This window comes from Columba livia, chromosome 2 (genome assembly GCF_036013475.1).
Source record: "Columba livia isolate bColLiv1 breed racing homer chromosome 2, bColLiv1.pat.W.v2, whole genome shotgun sequence".
Lineage (NCBI taxonomy): Eukaryota > Metazoa > Chordata > Aves > Columbiformes > Columbidae > Columba > Columba livia.
In genome coordinates, this window is record NC_088603.1 from 25,301,228 (window position 1) to 25,321,306 (window position 20,079).

General features: G+C 37.5%; 1 protein-coding gene across 5 annotated transcripts in view; it reads left to right on the forward strand.

Moving 5' to 3' along the window:
- AKAP9 (A-kinase anchoring protein 9) overlaps positions 1-20,079 on the forward strand; it is a 114,963-nt gene that overhangs the window by 68,249 nt on the left and 26,635 nt on the right. For 3 of the 5 annotated variants that reach the window (XM_065051033.1, XM_065051030.1, XM_065051032.1), the window contains 6 exons: positions 1,114-1,325; positions 6,547-6,709; positions 12,047-12,259; positions 13,587-13,625; positions 14,799-15,031; positions 16,617-16,736. In XM_065051033.1, the coding sequence (XP_064907105.1) occupies positions 1,114-1,325; positions 6,547-6,709; positions 12,047-12,259; positions 13,587-13,625; positions 14,799-15,031; positions 16,617-16,736 (980 nt within the window). Of the gene's footprint in view, positions 1-1,113; positions 1,326-4,074; positions 4,497-6,546; positions 6,710-12,046; positions 12,260-13,586; positions 13,626-14,798; positions 15,032-16,616; positions 16,737-20,079 lie in introns of those variants that run through there. The other 2 variants (XM_065051031.1, XM_065051034.1) reach the window with 2 other exon arrangements.

A 20,079-nucleotide genomic window follows, 5' to 3' on the forward strand; every position in this document is an offset into this window, starting at 1 on the left:
TTTTTGAGAAAACCTTAGGCAAAAGTGATGTCTATTTTTTTTTTTCTTTAAAGAAACACGCTAAAACATTTATTTTATTTTAAATGTATTTCAGAAATAGATTTCATTAAAAGAAACTGTCATTTTAAAAAATTTTCCATGATGGCATTTATTTCTGACACTTCAAATTTAGGAGACTAATGACATAACACGTCTTCATTTGTAAAACACAATATCAACAATAGGTATCTACTATCATAGTCTACTACTGTATTATTTCATACTGAAAGTGTGATTGTAAAACATCTCAGGAGTTTGCTTTCACTTGTTTCACTTAAATACAGCCCTGAGTTCTAAATATGGCAAATTTACTCTTTTCTCAATGAATTGCTGCCAGTTTAATAAATACCACACGCAAGCTTTGTGTCTCCTGCTTTTTGGCCAGCCTGGTTGATGCCCTTAAGCTGCCTTGGCCCTCGGGCAAGTGCCGGCTGGCCTGTCAGGAGGGACAGTTATACCCTCCCTGCACTGTACTTGATTTGTTCAGCTACCCATTTTAATTAATTTTTAGTTAACTAGTAATAATGCTGAATTTGGATGTTCTGTAATCTAGTCTGTTTGTCCTGAGAAGGTGTGTGTGAATTACATGCATGTCTTTCCCTTTACTCGTTTGAGTCTGTGCTTTTGAATCACTAACAGAACGATTTAGTGTTAATGCACACTAACATAGCTGGGCATTGGGGAAACAGTGATTAACAGGCTGGGTTTTTTTACCTGGTTATATTTTAAAGACAATCATGCAAGTCATTATTGAGAGTTATTGAAAATAGGAAGGGTTACTGATAGTAACAAAGGTTTGAAGCTGAGCCTCAGAGCCCAAAAGCATACTGAAAGGACACCTAATATCCTGTTAGTATCTCCTTTTCTCTCTTCCTTCTGGTTGTTTTTAGTTAACACATTGTGTACCTTGTTTGTGTAAGTTTCAGTATGCAGTATTTCCTTTCTGTCTTTGTGACCAATACAAATATTTTAATCATTTTATGACTAGTCTTTCCAATCATAACTCAGATGTACCGTTTTTCATGTTTTGAAGTGCTTAAAGTCTGTGTGAAAAGGTATCTGTTGTTCTTCCAGAGTCCTGTTCCTCATATCATGGTGGTAGTATGGGAGATGATGACATTAACATGTGGTCAGGAGCAACAGATGAAGGACTACTGAGCCAACACCTTGCAGAAAGTGGAGTGGAAATAGATCCTGAAAATGAAGAACTCATTCTGAATATTAGTTCTCGACTACAAGCGGCTGTTGAAAAGCTTCTGGAAGCTATCAATGAAACTTCAAATCAGGTAAGATGATCTAATAGTGATTTTTGTGTCTTGATTATTTTTTTTCTTTGTTTTTCTCATGAGTGTGTTTTTATAAGCATAAAACTTGTAGGTTCATTTCGAAAGCTGAAGCCATACTTTGAGTGTCTCCCCCCAAAAAATCTGCTCCAGCATGGCTTAAGTGATGAATTTAGATCCATGTTAGAAATCTACTTTAGACTGCAGAGGAAGCCTGAATTGGGGCGTGTTTCTCAAACTAGGGCACTCTCTCACTGCTCATACGGGTCATGTGCATTCTGCTGCGCTCCAGAGAGGAGACAGGAGGTGTCAGGGCAGATTGAGCTGGCCCTTGTGAAGAGGGAGGATTAAGGGCAACTGCGCTCAGTTCTCCTGATGAACATTTTAGTGAATTGACTGGCCAAAAAGGTGGAGTTCTCCTCCAGCTAGGGTTTAAACACGGCAGGGTGTGCACACAGCCGCCTTGCTATGAGAAAAGGAGGCTGCACTCCTGCTCTGCGGTGTTTCTGTGAGGTATGAAATTGATGAATAGTCTAAAAAAAAAAAAAAAGAAAAGGTGTGTATGGGGGCTCTTTTCTGCTTGCTGTTGGGTACTTTGCTTGGTGGGAGGTTGGTTGCTCTCTGGAGTGCTTCCCTGTTTATGAAATGGAAGCTGTGTACCTGTCTCAGTTCAAATCACTCTGCTTGTAACATGTGCTTTACTTTTAGATGATGCACATCACAATTTGAATGTATATAAGTAAATACTCTCTGTCTCACTAACTTTTTAAGTCAGTCTCCATTGAATAACTTGGTCTTTAGAGTCAGCTCTTTAATCTGAGACTAAAATTTCAGGGATACAATCTGTTTCATGCTACAGAGCCATCTATTAGTGAACCTAGTAATGATATTACTTAAAAGTCATTGCTTTCTTGTCTCTGGGTGTAAGATGTGTAAATCGTAACTACTGGAAATGAGGGAGAAAAAAGCTGTGATGATGAAAGTAATATGAAAGTTCAGTTGTCTAATACTTTAAAAGCTTTAAACTTTTAAGTATTTTTTGGTCTTGGAAATACTTCAAAAATGAAGTTGATATTCTTTTCTTCTAAAAAAAAATATACTAATTCGTACTTAGTAAAGTTGAAAGTAATTTAAATACAATTTCAGCAAACCTCCCCTTTGGTGGGGGTAGTAGGAGTAGTCTGGTGGATCTTGTGAATCAGTTTCTGTATTGCATTTATTTGCAACAGCTTTCTTCTGTTCGAGCATGAGTTAAATTAAAAATAAGATATTTGGATCTTTCAGGTCTTTTTTTTCAGCTTTGTACCTAGCATTGCATAATAACAAAAAAGGATACACGTATACTCCAATATATGGAGTTCTTAAAATATATAGTTAGGCGTTTGTAGGAAATCTTGTATTTAAAGTAAAGATGATACAGAGAAGGAAAAACTATTTAAAAGTTTTACAGTAATTAAGAATTCATGCTGCAATTATAAAAGTATTGTCAATTATTTATTCTACTTGGTGCTGCCTTTTTCCGAACATTTTGCTGCTGATCTTTAAATGCAGTAGTTTTATACATAGCCCAAAATTATTTTATTTTTGTGACTGGTGTTTCTACAGTTCTTTCATTATACCAATGAAAGGAATCAGTATATTCTAGGCAATTGATCAGGAAAGTTTGCTTTCACTTCTTAGCTTTGTAGCTGAGACTTTGCCAATACCAGTAACTGTTATGGTTTGGCTCAAACACATACCCACACATTTTTTTCACAAATGTGAATTACAGAAGTATGGATTTATCCCTGATGATCATATCTGGGTTTTTTTTTAAGTTACTAACATGTTAATCTGTTTACACGTTCATTCCCCCCCCCCCCCCCAGCAGTATTAAGTATAAATATTGACATATTTTCTGGCTGTTCTGTAGAGGTCCTTTGCAAGCATTCAAGCTTGTCTGCTTTGTAATGTCTGTTGTTTGCTTACTGGATTATATACAGTGACTGTATGTACCAAGGGTTTGTAGATGACCTGACAATTATTTTTAAATATTCAGAAACTAAATACTTTATAAAATACTGCAGAGTAGGAAAAATAATCTAAAACTAATTGCAGGTAGAAAAGATTTTTAACCTTTCCTCTTAATCACTCGTGTTGTACATACAAACATGTACCCATCTCATGAAACAAACTTAAAAGAGTGAGAAAAACCTGGCAAAATCTTCAAAGTAACTAGCCAAGACCTGTCTGAACGCAAACTTTCAGACCTGAAGCGCAGTTTGAATCTTTTCAGGCGAGGCATATAGTGGGTGTATTAACTCAAATTCCACCTGCTCGTGTTATATATAGGTAAATAAATCAGGCCACTCCCCTGAACTCTTTCAGCTGGGAGATACGAACAGGAAACCTTTAAACTAGCAGATTTGAGAAAGTTCTTCCTGCTGAGTTAACTCCAAGAAAGAGAATGAAGGCAAATAGTGACATATCTGTATTTCTCTTTCATTTGCCGTAGTGGAGATGGAAAATCGTTTTTAGTTTCTGTTCTGCTAGCTTGCTTGTCTGCTGCAGCGTACCTGTGCAGGTAAAAAAAAATTCTTGCTGCCTTGCCTTGGAAATGACCTCTGAGCTGCTACTGGAAGATTTCTGTTGCTTTTTCATGTGAAAAATTCTCTGCAAAGGACTTTTAGGAGTGAGCATACAAACTTTTCTTGCACCTGTCTCTATTTTGGATTACTCTGCTCCTGAATTACTCTGCTTGAGAATGTGATCTGCGGCTCCCTGCTGATTCTGAGTGGGTTTGTTACCAACAGTGCTGATCTGTGTCTTCAGACTGTTAAATGTACGTGCTCTGTTGAAAATGCCTCTTAGGGATTTCTAAAACCAGCCTAGGTAGTGCACAATACCGATGTGACAGTCGAGAAGACAGCAGCAGCGATACTTTCTGGAATGGATTCTTACCGCACCTACTGGGCATCTAATCTCTTTAATGGTCTGTGGACTGAAGGTCAAGAAGAAGATACATACGAGGTTGAATCTCGTGTGCCTTTACCTTGTCCTTTTCCTTTCCCTGAACACCTGGATGAGAATAATTCTGTAGTTGTAAACACTTCAATTTTTCACTTCAGCCAAAAAAAAAGGGGGCACATTTTAAAAGTTGTCTCTAAAATCTCCTTGCCTACACCTCCCTACTCAGTAAGTATAAACATTTTAAAAGAAATTGTATTTTAAACCAGTTTAAATAGAAGAGAATGCTGTGAAAAGTGATAGAAACTTGTCTCTATCATTAAAGTTGTTATGCACTGCTGACAGGCTTTTTTCCTAGACAGTTATTAATGGAGACTGGAAGAGCTTTGATTATAAAATTGTCTCTGTTCATTTCTAACAAAAGAAATTTGGCAGACAGAAATATATTGAATTATAGATATTTGAGTTCTCGTTTTAAAGCACTTCAATGATACATTTTACATGGCATTTTTCTCACTGTCAGTGATGTGTGTTGGGGAGGGCTGCAGTCAGTTAAAATTGTTTCTTTATAGCTTTTGTGCACTGACTAGTAATGTTAAGTAGCAGAAGCTTCCCAATGGCTTCCAGTGATCCCATGGAGAAATTTCTGTTCTTGAAAATACATGTTCATGTTTCTGCTTGTTTTTAGTTTTGCCCTTCAATATTTTTAATAATACCTTGAGTTGTTATTACTGAAAAGAACTGGAGAAAAAATTCTATTCTGAATTTTAGTTGGAGTATTTGATGCACTTGAGCAAGCCATTTTTGTGGTTGTCTGTGTACAGTAAACCTATCATGTGTTTCCCTTTCATCTGAGATGGGTCTTTCATTAACCACTTCAAAATGCAAGAATGAAGTAAGAATGCTCTGTGATTTCTAAATATCTCAAACCAGTCAGAATAAATAGTTCACAGGAGTCATGTCCATCTAGAAAGGGATGCTGTAGAAAAGAAATCAAGTCTTTAATTCAGTGTATTATAAAAGAGAATGTGTCAATTATTCAGACATTCTTTTCAAAGTATAATTTTATTTGTAAGTGGGCAATTTTGTGTTCAGTGTTCTATGAAATGTTACTAACCCATTTTTCTGAGATTTTAAAGCAAGCCAATCATACTCATGAACTTAGCTGGATATAGTGAGAAAGCTTTTATTTTAAGAAACTGAGAAAAAGAGTATGTTTATAGTAACATCTGTGGCTTTGTTACAGTTTCTATCTTACAAATATATGCCAATATCCACAATATAAAAGAGGAAAAGAAAGGCAAAGTGGAGGGGAGCAGGAAAGATGTTATTTCATTTTCTGAAGTTGTTCTTATTCAAAATAAGTTGTCTTGTTAAGCCACACTAAGAACTCATGTGTGGTTCAGCTCTGACAATTTATATTTGTGTCCCTCAAAGAGGTTGTACATGTTAACAGCTGAGAAACGGAGATCTTCTTGGTAATTGACTCCAGTTTGCTGTTACCTTAGATGAACATTTTGTGTAACCAAAACTTATTAATGTTCTTTCTTTACTATTTTACTTTTGTAAATCTAATTTTGAAATTATCACTTCAGTTATGTCTAATCTAGGCAGTAAGTATACAATTTTATGCATTTCAGTGTTGCCTTTGCAGTAGTTTAGGTTAGTGACACAGTGAGATTATGCTACATCTGCAGTAGTACACATTCAATATATACCCATCAGATAAGCAGAGAAGAATTAAAAAATCCTTACTAATTCTGTTAGGTGGACAGAGCTGGAAGAAGCATTGCCTTACTGCCTTGTTCGGTATATTCAAAAGTCACTTTTTTCTTAAGGAAAAAAAGAGATGAAAGACCACTTGTGTCCGTTTATATCAAAACTTTTGCCAGTTCTATGCCAGTTTTAGCCATTTTAAGTATATGGTGCGTGATGGCTTACTCATATTTAGTACAAAACTCCAATGTAAATAAAAGTGAATCTTATGTAAACTCATAAACCAGGAATTTACCGGAACAAAGACACGGATTTAGCCAGGTGGCTCATTGAGTTCACTGTGATGACAAGGCCTGTTTGCTTAGACTTGTGTACTGAGTCAGTCTTCCTATTGTGATCTGTGAATGTGTGTTCAGTAAAGAACTTACCAAATGTCCAATGAAGTTACGTGAGACTTCCCATCACACTGGAAAGCAACTGTTAATTAAACAAGAATAATAGAATAGTTATTTATCGGAAAACCCTTGGTTTATCTAACTTCTGTAATTTTTTCCTGTGGTAGCTTGAACATGCTAAAATTACTCAGACAGAGCTCATTCGAGAGTCCTTCAAAAAACAACAAGAGGCCACAGAATTTATGAAATATCAGGAAGAACTACAAGAACGTCTTAATGAAGAAACCAAAGCCAGAGAGCAGTTGGCTTTGGAGCTTAGCAAAGCTGAAGGTGAGTAGCTTCAATGGCTTGTTGAAACTATTAATTGGGTAAAGAAAACACAAATCAGATCCATTTCTTTGCAAATTTTAGAACATTATCAGCCTTCTGTGTAGTTAGAGACAAGTTCCAACATAAACCACTCTGTAATTCTGTTTCCCAACTTTGTCTCATGTATTATTGTCTGACTTATTAAGAATAATAGGTTGGATATGTGTTATTATCCTCAAAATTAGTTTATTTCATCATAATGTGTCTGTCTGTGCAGACAAACATAAATATTAACAACTTAGAATCAGAGAATCATCAGCAATTGAGGCTGGAAGCCACCTCTGGAGATCATCTATTCCAGCTGCCTGCTCAAAGCACGGTCAGGTAGAGCAGCTTGTCCAGGGCTTTGTCCAGCCAAGTTTGGAATGTTTGTCAAAGGGGGAAAAATAAAAAACAAACGAACAAATAAAAAAACCCCAACAACAACATGTTGAAATGCAGTTTCCCATATTTCAGTTTGTCCCTGCTTCCTCTGGACCTTGACTTAGTGCCACACAAACATGGATAAAAAAAACCTTCACTCTGATGATATGTTACAGTTTGCACTGTTTGAAGCAATCTTTTTAAGTGTATTTGCAACTGCATTAAGGAAGCAATTAAAAATTGTCAGGCATTACAACAGGGGAAATCTAATAATCTTTTTTGACATCAGGAAAATATGTCCAAATTTGACTGATGCTTAATTTGTTCTTTAGAAGTAGCTTTATTGTTTTGATAGCTGAATGTTTGGGGTTTTTTTCACCCAGCATTTCTACCGTTACCTGTTTGTAATTAGCATCTGTGTAGAATCTCTGTAGTAGTAAGCAGAAAGATATTTTGGTTAGTTCTGAAGATCAGCAGACTTCTCTGTTTCCAAGTGGGAGGACAGACTTAGTTTCATAGCCAAGTGTTGTTCCTGGAGGATGCTACCCTGCCAGCCTTCCTCTTTTTACATGAGTTCACACACTATTAATAGCTATGACACACATAACCTGAAAAAAGTGCAGGTTTCAAAGCCCTGTGTCTGAAATGTGGTGGAGGGGACAGTTGGTGGCCTGTCAATTCACACAGCGTAAACCTCGCGTGTCATCAGCACCAGTGCTGGCGGCAGCATTGCAACAGCTTTAGCAAATACAGAAAGGAAGAGAATAGACTTCAGAGGGAATAGATGCAAATCTGAATGAGGCATTATTACTTCTTTTTTTTAAAAAAAGAAGAATATTAAGGGTGATAAAATCTTATATGGAACACAACGTGCAAAAAAGATGAAATCTTCCACCAAATTATAGATGGCCTAAGGGTTAAATATTCTTGCACAGGTTGAGTTACAAAACTGTTTAGTATTGATGAATTTCAGAACATAGGAAGCTTTTATATCTGTTGCTGCTTTCCTTGGAGGATAATCTTTTTAGTCTTGATAGAATTTTTATTCACAAATTTTCAGTAATAAAGTAAAACAGACTGATACGTTAGGACAAAACAGAGAGATTAGTGCTATGTTTTATTTAAAGGTAGGAATCTGTCATAATGTCAGAGCTGTCTGCATAGATTTAATCCTACAAGTAACCTTTAAAAAAATAATACTACAGGCTAATTTTATTTCTTTAAAAAAAACAGGTTTTATTATGAACTTAACTCTGTTGCATTGCCTTCTGGGTATTTTTTGGCTTGGTCAGATTCTCCACTAAGAACTGTGACCTTACCTTTTCATTTACAGTAAATACATTTCCATTTGTACAGGACTCTGTTACAAAGAGTGCATGCATAATTGTATTTGAAGATGACATCCCACAGAACAAGATTTGCTTATTATCCGTTTTTAATTTTTATTATTATTTTTGTCCTATTACCACCAGACAAGCAAAAAATCTCAAATTACCTAGGTTCTTCTCTTGAGCAATACACTTCTGTTGTAAAGTTTGCATGTGCAAACAAACTAATAGCAGCGAAGAAACTGCAGGCTCTTATTAGATGCCAGTTTGTAGATAATGAGATTGCCCATATCTGAATGAAGGCAATATTTACCTGTAAAATTTTATCAATGGTTGAAGTATTCTATCAGAGCCTGGTTTGGAGATACAGCAGATGAGTGAAGAATGGATATTTTGCTAGTAAAGAAAGTATATTAAGTAAAAATCTAGTGAGAGCTAACAGGTTATATTTTGTACTCTCTGGATTTTATCTTACAATGTTTTATTTGAGGGGAAAAAAAACAACTTGGAAGCATATAAAGTGGAAACAGACTTCAAAAATTTGTAACTGGAATTGAATTTTGACCAGAGCAACAGCAATGTCAGTTTTATAAGACCTGACAGACTGACTGTGTTGATTTGGTTCATGAACAGTTCTGCAATATAAGAGACAGAATTTGATGTTTAGCCCTTGATAGAGATATTGCACCTATTGCACAGCTGAGCTTTTCAGTTAGATGCCTATTTGTGTCACAGATAGAGATGTAATTCAGTTCAGTCTTCTGCAGGAATTCAACTAATTTGTCCCTCATAGTTTTAGTGCTTTATAACTCCTGAATTATTTTTTTTTCTTTCTGTGAACTTCTGAAATTAATGCACTCCTAATAACTAGCACCTTTTTGTTTTGGTGTTGATATAACAAAACAAAAATGCTGTAGAGCTGTTCTTGTTGAATTTCTTCTGCTCATTGAACTGAGGTGTGAACATACTCTGACAAAGCCAAACTACTACATTCTCTTATCAAATTCCTTAGATAGGTATGTAGAACAATGTCATAGTTCATTATACATCTGATGGTACTCTGTCTTCTCTTGAGATAAAATGTGTCATTTTTGATCATTTCTTTCTTATCACAAAAACTGCTGTGTCTGACACATTTTCAAACCTCTAGTCTTTTAGTGGTGTCAGATACGACTAATCTAACGTGATAAAAAAGCTCATTCCAAATTGTTCACTGAACTCTGACAACTTTCATTACATCTCAAAAAAAAAAAAAAAAAGAAAAAAAAAAAAAAAGAAAAAGGGAGGAGTAAATGCAACATGTGTCTTAGCAGATGACCTCTTCATTGCTGATAACTTTTTGGTGGGTGTGTGCACTCCATTTAACCTGGGAACACCCTCTTCACTTCCAGTCTGTTAAGTACTCGTTGTCAACAGCATCTGATATGGTGGGAGTAACTACCAGAGTTTGTATTGTCTCAAATTTTTGAAATGCTGTTAATGATGTTTCTAGCTCAGGATTTTTTTGTTTCGACAGCCAGTCCCTCTATACAGCTGTGTTCTCTGGGAACTCAGGTCTGGAAAAAAAGATTGGTCAGCAATGTATGATTTTTGTGTGTGCGAGGACCGGACCTGTGTTTCTCAGACTGTATATGCAAAACCCACTGTTACTTAATTTCCTTCTTGAGACCTTTCCTCTGATACAGAACTATGTGTTCACAGATGCTTTACTTTGCATTGGTAACAAATGGAAGCATCTTTAGTTTTCATCTCAGCCAGGGTAAAATCCATTTTAATACTGGCTTAAGACCATAGATTTATACTGATAAAGTACTTTCATATTGAAAATATTCTGATCTTGAGAAAATTCTGTGGGCTGAGTGAGAAGAAACCTGTGAGATAGGTGTGTGTGTCCAGCTGGGAAAGTTTAGGCATCATATGACTGATGTCCTGGCTGTCTTTTGGAACCATTGGTATGAGACATGACAAAACTCACCTTACCATGGAAATCTGGGATACCTACTTAGTACCTTCTGTAAAAACGTCTTTTGTGTTCTGTGGTTAAGATGTTTCTGAAAGGACTGATGTGAATCTTCTGAAGCCAATACCATTACAGGATCTCGGTATAGTTTGTACAGCCTGCAAGCAAATTCACTGGTTTTTCCTAAGTCTTTACCTTTGTGCTCACTTCTGCATCGTTCCAAAATGATGCTATTACTTACAGCTGTCGTATCATTCATAAAGCTAAAATAGAGCTCCCCCTCAGATTCCTGTATGAACCACTTCACTATGAAACAGTTTTTAAAAGCATACAAGACATATTCCTAAGCTAGCATCCCAAATTCTCTGTTAAAAAGATAATTAATTGTTCTGTGCTGCTTTAAAAATTGCACATGAATAGTAAAGAAAATAAATGGTTTCTTAGTTGTCAGCTGTTAAAGTGCTTCTGGGAGTGATTCAGGTGCTAAACGTGGATACGGATACCTGTGGCCAGTTTTGGTGCCTCATGATGCTGGAGGCATCTGTATTATACCTGACCTACAGGGTGCCCATGTTCTTACAGAAACTGTGGTTTGAGGTCACACAAATCACAGTATCACAGTGTGTTTGGGACTGGAAGGGACCTCAAAAGATCATCTAGTCCAATCCCCCTGCTGGAGCAGGAACACCTAGGTGAGGTCACACAGGAACATGTCCAGGCGGGTTTTGAATGTCTCCAGAGAAGGAGACTCCACAATCCCCGTTGGGCAGCCTGTTCCAGTGCTCTGTCACCCTCACTGAGAAGAAGTTTTTTCTCAAATTTGAGCGGAACCTCTTGTGTTCCAGCTTGATCCCATTACCCCTTGTCCTATCATTGTTTGCCACCGAGAAGAGCCTGGCTCCATCCTCATGACACTCACCCTTTATATATCTGTAAACATTAATGAGGTCACCCCTCAGTCTCCTCCAAACTAAAGAGACCCAGCTCCCTCAGCCTTTCCTCATACGGGCGGTGCTCCACTCCCTTAATCATCTTTGTTGCCCTACGCTGGACCCTCTCCAGCAGTTCCCTGTCCTTCTGGAACTGAGGGGCCCAGAACTGGACACAATATTCCAGATGTGGTCTCACCAGGGTGGAGTAGAGGGGAAGGAGGACCTCTCTCGATCTACTGACCACCCCCCTTCTAATACACTCCAGGATGCCATTGGCCTTCCTGGCCACAAGGGCACAGTGATGGCTCATGGTCAACCTGTTGTCCACCAGGACCCCCAGGTCCCTTTCCCCTACACTGCTCTCTAATATGTAATTTCCCAACCCATACTGGAACATGGTCTTGAGGCACCTACAATGGCACCTGGAACTTGAATTTATTTGAATTTTTTTATTTCTCCTGTGTTTATTAATTACATCTCCTGTGTGCTACACAGGTCTTGTGCTGAGAAGAAATTAAGAGCTATATTTAATCTTATGCTTTGCTTCCTGTAATTTGTTCATCATGGGAGAATCGCAAGGACAGAACTTGTCGGGTGCTGAGGATCTAACGTGCATGTGCATTCATGTGAGAACACTATAGTGTCTTCACCATGCAAAAAAATAAAATTGTTCTTTGTTGTCTATTAAATCTGCCTCCAAATTGATGTTCTACAGGCCTCATTGATGGTTATGCAGATGAGAAAGCATTTCTGGAAAAACAGCTCCAGGAAAAAATAGATGTAATTGACCATCTTGAGCAAGAACTACTGTGCACAGGTAACAAATTGCAGGAGTTAGAGGCTGAACAGCAGCAGATCCAGGAAGAAAAGGAGTTACTCTCCAGACAAAAGGATGCCATGAGAGCGGATGCGGGGCCAATAGAACAGCGTATGTATTCCTCACAGTCTTTCTATGAGATTTTCTTGTACTTTCAAATAAAATAAGAAATAATTTTGTTTAAGGCTTTCTTCCCCCCAGTTTGTTATCAATAAGAATGTGATAGGGCAAAATATGATATTTTCATACCCCATGTCTAATGTTAGCGTGATAATTTTTCTTGATATTGAAACAAAAATGACTGAATTTTCAGAAGTGTCAAGCAATCACAGTTGTTCTTTAAGCCAGCAAAAGCCTGATACCTCTGAAAATCTGCCTTTATTTTTATTATCTCTGAAGATGGAATATCTTGAAGTATTAATAATCAATAGTAGTAGTAATAGCACCTATGGATAAAAATACTGGTTTAAATACTTTCCAAACAGAGTTTTAGAGGGGCTAGCAAGTATACCTATCAGAACATGATTGAACTACACATGATGACCATTCTTGTGTTAAACGCAGAAGATATACTTTTCTAAGAAATTCCTCTTTTGGGGCAGAATGGCACAAAAGTGGCGTGGTAACAAAAGACCGTTATCTACCAGTAGTGAAAATGTTCAGCACTGATGGTGAAAATTCCAGATAAATACCATGTCAATATAATCTGACTAACTGCTTACTCAGAAAAAAAGCATTTACACTCATAAAGTAGATGTATAATTTTTCCTTAATTTTTTCCTTAAACTAATAAATTAATATTTTTTGTTTGTGAGAGGAAGGAAATCAGAACATTGGTTTCTAAGAAATACTGATCTTTCAAGGATTGCAATGCTTACATTGTAAATAGCAGGATGAAATTACCATTTTATTCAATTTCTAAAAGTTTATAGCAATTTATAGTGTTGCTGTTTTTATAAATCATGCTTCTCGGTGTGTATTTGCAATTCCCTGCATCCAGTTGGTATAACAATCAAGTTTAAGAAGAACCTTTTGCTTCCTGCTTTATAGTAAAGAAGATCCTTGTCTATGACTCCAGTTTAGTTATTTGTTATATCACAGTATCACACAGTATCACAGTATATTTGGGATTGGAAGGGACCTCAAAAGATCATCTAGTCCAATCCCCCATATGGTTTAGGTTTCTAAATATTTTAATGTTAATGTATAACAACTGTAAGGATAAACAGCTCCACAAGTTTGTGTAGGTACTTACATCATGCATACCAGAATAACTTACCACATTCCCTAAGTTATCTCAACAACTTCGTCATTAAATGCCACATCTATCTTTGGCTTCATTTTCTCTTACATCGTTGCACCACGAGACAAACTATAGCTGGCATGTGAATTACTTTGCTTCTTTTTTTTTGTTTTCTCTCTCTCTTTGTTCTCCTAGGCCTAGTAGATGCTGCAGTCGATGCAGCTTCCCAAGCAGGTGTGTCTGTATGTTGCATGGCCAAGCTGTAACTGGGTGCAAGACTCATACGTACTGACGTTGTTAATCAGGATTATTGGGCTTTTGGCTTACTGACATTACTTGTACTTCTTACTGGCCTGCAGCTTTGATGTTGTATTTCATACTCAGTTTTTACATTTTGCTAACAACATTTCTTACGATTTCTAAGCATAATAAGCAAATTCATGAATAACCATCATCTTATTCACCTATGAATTACAGATACTTAGATGGCATTGGAGGGATGTTTTGGTAGCCTTTTTATTTCTTTTTATTTCCAAATACAGTTTAGTCATTCATTATAATAACTAAATACTGTATTATATTGATATATAATGGTTACCTAGAAATGAGAATTGGTTAAATATGATGTAAGATGATGGTGCTTAAAGGGTCTTTTTCTATAGTGAAATTGTATTGTTTCTGTCTAAATATCAATCATGTTTTAAAGATTCTCCAAGTGTAATTGCACTTCACAGTTTGGATTTTACCTCAAGGGATTTGTACGGTTGGTTAATATGTACTTCAATGGGCTGTGGCTTAAGAGTCTTAATAGAGTGGTTTGGGGCTTTACTATATATGCTTGCCAGCTTTTTCATGAGTACTCAAAACTGGGCATCCATGCAGTCCCTGATTTCGCAAAGCTCCAGTTACAGGTCAGTAATTTCCCTCTCTGTCTGCCCAGCAATGTCGCTAAGTCTTTCAATATTTCCTTCAAATTATTTATATGTATCACATTAAAAGATGACGACTGGGAGTGGATTGATTTTACTGACGCTGGGGATGAGAAGAAGGTTGGGTTTTCTGTAATTCATTGTCAACTCCTATGCTGACTCTAGCTGTAGTTTGAACCCGTACCTTTTGTTTTCAATTGTACAAAAACTTTTTAATTTATATGACACTTAAACATGGAAGTGATGTGATACAACTTCACTAAATGTCCTCTGAAGACTAACTAAAGGATAGTAATGTTAATGCAAATTATTTTTCAGAAGAAAATATATTTTCTGAAAAAGAAAAATAGTAAAAACCCAAACCAGTTCACATCCTTCTGCAGAGTACAGCATGGATACCTTGGGGAGTGGTTTTGCTTTGTAACATTACTAACTATTCATATCTGAAAGCAGTGTGTGATGATTTTATTATAACTAGAATTGCTGGAAGAAACAGAAAAGCTAATGAAAGAAAAAATTGAAGTACAGCGTCAAGCTGAAAAAGAATATGATGACCTTCAGAAGCAGGTGAAAATCTTGGAAATAGACTTGGAAGAACAGGTCAATCGTTTCATAGAGCTAGAGCAAGAAAAAAATGCAGAACTAATGGACTTAAGGCAGCAAAACCAGGCTTTGGAGAAGCAGCTGGAGAAAACAAGGAAATTTCTGGATGTAAGTATGGTGAAAGGCTAGTTTGGTGAAGCGGGGAGGGGGGCACCTCTACTGAGGTTTGGTTCAGCAGGAAATGCTAGTTTTTTCAGTTTTTGAGCAAACGTAAAGAAGGACGTGATAGTAACTGTGATAGGTTCCAGCACAAGAATTTAATTAATGTTTTAAAAGTTTAAAATTCGTTTGAGATGCTTGCTTTGGACTGCTCTGTATTTCTAAGTATAACAGTATACTTCCTAAATGTTTAAAATAATTGGAAACTTCTAAAGGTAATGAGAATAGGTAGATTTTTGTGACATCTATTTTTAAGGGTTTGCGGAATCTCCATGTTTTTCAATAAGGTCTGTTGGAATTAAGTAGTCACCTTCATTCGCCTCTATTGTAGCCAACTTCTTCCTCCCTCAGGCTGTCTCTGCAATTTTATTTCAGACTCTACCCTGTTTTCAGCAAACACCGTCTTCCCTGCCTCCTTTTCCCATGTTATTCCTATTAGGGGTCCTACTATGCTACTGTCAGGAGAAAATGGTGATTTCTGTACATTCTCAGTTAAGGCTTTAGCTGACGGCAGTAGGATGGAATAATTTTTTGCATAATGTAACACCCCGTGGCACCTTCTCTGTATAATCTATTACTAAGCAGTAGTAAAGGAGAGATCTTTCCGGTTAGTTCTTAGAAGAAATGGATTTGCTTTATTTTGTTTTCTGTAGTGACAAGATTATTTTTCACACTGAAACTAGTTTGTCATAATAGGACAAAGTTCAGAAGTAAAAGTTCCTATTACAAGTCCCATAGTCATAAACGCATTCTGGTTTGGGATTATCAATAGCATGAACTGAATAGTTACAGGCTACTGAGATGAGTTGCTGTTTGCAATAGCAGCACTAGAATTCAACTGTTTCCTTGAAACAGCAGATGAGCTTTAAAATCTGCAGCTTGTGAAGACTGAGGTTTTATTCCAGTTTCCTGAATTTTAGCAAAATATGTTGTTGCTAGGCAGAAACTTTCCTCTTTGTATCAGATACTTCAGCTAGTTTGTTTTAATGCACCTGATATGGTTTATCTGTTTTACAAAGTGGCATTTAAAGGTGATGCTTCCCTAGATGATACCAGTGCCACATTATTTCCTATACCAGTGCCACATTATTTCCTATATAAAGATGTATTTCCCAAGTGTCAGACTGGAATATAACAACTGGAACTGGTCCTATTGACTCCTCATCAATTCTAACACAGAGTTAATTTTTATTCTTAATTTCTATTTATGCTGCATATATCAAAGACAAACATTAGGAAAGAAAATAATAAACTATTGGCTTGACACCGTTTGTGTGGTGTGCCTGGAACAGAAGAAACAAAACTGATTTTTGTGAAGTAATACTGGACGTGCCTATGCTGTCCTAAATTTTAATTAAAAAACGTGAAATTTGTTGCCCCAAATGGTGAAAGAAGTTTTCTAATGGTAGTTGCAAGAGGTTCTGCTACCTTAAAAACAGTGTTACCATCCTCGCATTAACAGAAATAAGAAGTAGTAATAATTTAAACAAGTTTAAAATCAAATGGTGCATCCACGTAATTTCTTAACTTTCAGGAGCAAGCAATTGACCGAGAGCACGAGAGAGACGTATTCCAGCAAGAGATACAGAAACTGGAACAACAGCTGAAGGTTCCGCAGAGGAGTCAACCTGTCAATGAACATCAAACCAGAGAGGTAACAAATTTTATTCCTTGTACTTAATGAATATGGATGGACAGGATGGACAAGCGATCAGACCCAGCCAGCATGGGTTTAGGAGGGGCAGGTCCTGTCTGACCAACCTGATCTCCTTCTATGATCAGGTGACTCACCTGGTGGATGAGGGGAAAGCTGTGGATGTGGTCTATCTGGACTTCAGCAAGGCCTTTGACACTGTCTCCCATAATATACTCTTGCAAAAGCTGGTAGCCCATGGCTTGGACAAGTGTACTCTACGCTGGGTTAAGAACTGGCTGGAGGGCCGGGCCCAGAGAGTGCTGGTGAATGGGGCTGCATCCAGCTGGCGGCCAGTCACTAGTGGTGTTCCCCAGGGGTCAGTGTTGGGTCCAGTCCTGTTTAACATCTTTATTGATGATTTAGACGAGGGGATTGAGACCATCATCAGCAAATTTGCTGATGACACCAAGTTGGGAGGGAGTGTCGACCTGCTGGAAGGCAGGAGGGCTCTGCAGAGGGATCTGGATAGACTGGAAAAATGGGCTGATTCCAATGGGATGAAGTTCAATAAGGCCAAATGCCGGGTGCTGCACTTTGGTCACAACAACCCCCTGCAGCGCTACAGGCTGGGCGCAGAGTGGCTGGAGAGCAGTCAGACAGAAAGGGACCTGGGGGTGCTAATTGACAGGAAGCTCAACATGAGCCAACAGTGTGCCCAGGTGGCCAAGAAGGCCAACGGTATCCTGTCCTGTATCAAAAACAGCGTGGTCAGCAGAACAAGGGAAGTGATCCTTCCCCTGTACTCTGCATTGGTGAGGCCACACCTGGAGTATTGTGTTCAGTTCTGGGCCCCTCAGTTCAGGAAAGACATTGAAGTGCTGGAGCGGGTCCAGAGAAGAGCAACACGACTGGTGAAGGGACTTGAACATAAGACCTATGAGGAGAGGCTGAGGGAGCTGGGGTTGTTTAGTCTAGAGAAGAGGAGGCTTAGAGGTGACCTCATCACTCTCTATAACTACCTGAAGGGAAGTTATAGCCAGGTGGGGATTGGTCTCTTCTCCCAGGCAGTTAGCAATAGGACAAGGGGGCATGGGCTTAAACTCTACCAGGGGAAATTTAGGCTGGATATTAGGAAGAAATTCTTTACAGAGAGAGTGATCAGGCATTGGAATGGCCTGCCCAGGGAGGTAGTGGACTCGCCGTCCCTGGAGGTTTTTAAACTGAGATTGGACATGGCACTTAGTGCCATGATCTAGTAAACGGACTGGAGTTGGACCAAGGGTTGGACTCGATGATCTCTGAGGTCTCTTCCAACCCAGTCGATTCTGTGATTCTGTGATTCTGTGTAAATATCAATGACCAGTTGACGGCTGTTAAGTTATTGTAATGAAGCTGTTTTATGGTGTACCTGACTTGCATCCATTTCCAAGCCAGAAAAATCAGTCCCCTTAGATGAAGGGTAAGGTGTTGGGGAAAATGGTGAAATGGTGTCTTGGGGTTTTTTTTGGCTGGCTGGTTCTTTGGGTTTAGTAGTAGATATACAGAGACTTCGTAACTTTCAAAAAGTCTCTTTCATATAACTTAATTTAGAAAATTCACTGTTTTCAAAAGCCTGTGGAAACATTCTGAACTACTTTAGCAGTGTCACATCTTCTTGTGTTGTTTAGGCCATCCTGTTTGTCCATAGCACAAGTACACAGCTGAAGGAATTGAGTTACCAAAGTTAGCACCTGTGACTCAGGAACACTCTCTGGGTGCGCTTGAACCTCCCCAGTGGAAGTCTGTCTCCACCAAAACAAGTTTAGCAACTGTAGAACAGCAGCTCAGGGGAGTCACAGAAAGCTCTTAGATGTAGCAAAATCAAGAGAAGTGGCAGCAGCTCAGATGCTGTATATTATGAAGCTTCTGCATGTTTTATTTGATCATCTGTTAGTCAATTAATTTACATTTTTTTGGTGGGTTTTCTTGTGTCCTGCTTTTTGAGCAAGACTGATATTCTTGCGTTATTTTCTTGCCTGATTTTTGGTGTTAAAATGCCTCTTATTAGGTTGCACTGCAATTTTCAAATCAAAGTTCTTGTTGAAGTAGTTCAGTTGCTGTAATTCAATTCTTAAATATTAGCAATATTTAGTATTCTCTACTATATAGTTTGGGACCATAGACAGTAATAGAACATAAATTGATACATGTGAGATGTAAATTGTCAAAATATTTACTTATTATTCTCGCATTTAGAGAGTATTTCGTGGGGTTTTTATATATAAGTTTATATATATATATTAATGCAAAGGTTGTAAGAAATCTCACAGTCAAAATATTCAGTCAGTACTATGTGATGTGGCTGTCATCAGCCTCTGTGAACAACGAATGTTGTGGAATTAGCTGGGTGTGTGTTAACCAACACATGTGGAGCAATTCTGTATCTATTTCCTTCTATTCCGAAGCGCGTGCACGCTCCTCTCCTGTTGACACCTTCCACAGATGGGAGAGACTTTTTAGCACAATTTGTTTTCCTTAATGCAGGATATTCATTTTGAGTTCATTTCATTATGTGTTTGTTTATAATTTGGGGCATGGGTAGCATGTGAATTCCTGGTTAAAATTCTCACATTAAAAAAAAATATTCTCCCAAGAAAAAAAAATTGATGGCATAATGAAAATTGCTCTATTTTTCTACACAGAATCTATATGTAAAGTTGTCCTGATTTATAAGCACATATACACATATGTGTTTTCCATAAGTTAGCAGATATGCTACAATTGAAATTTAAAGCATGCTTTAAAATCACAGACAGCTGTAACTGGTATTAAAATTTTGAAATTTGCATTAGATGCTTTTAAATCAGAATTTTTTAGTAGGCAGAAATGCAGACATTAAGATAATATCTGCAAGCACCACAGTACAGCTGCTATTTTAGAGCTGGGTGGTGTTGAATGTGACACGTTACAAATTATAGACAGAATTTTCAGTAGTGTATTAGATTTAATTTTTATCAAATGATGCACATAATCTTACTATGTAGTTTATTTTGATGTCACAATGTTACTTGGACTATTTCTCAGATGTACATTTCATCATTATTTCTCAGGCTTTTCTGAGATACCTGCTTTACTTTTTCGTAGTTGCGTGTTTTTTGAAATGCTCTTCTGCTTTGTGTGAATGCCATGAGCATTTTCTGTTGGTAACTTAATTTATTTTTTACTGTTGTTTCAGCTTACTCTGTCAACTTATTCCATGGCGGGTTGTCATAACAAGTCTGCTCAAGACTTGATTTTTCTTTTTCCATTTCGCTCTCAGGACTTTTCTGTGGTCACTACAGACTTTGCTGTTACTCATGGATGGATAACGTCAATAATGCCA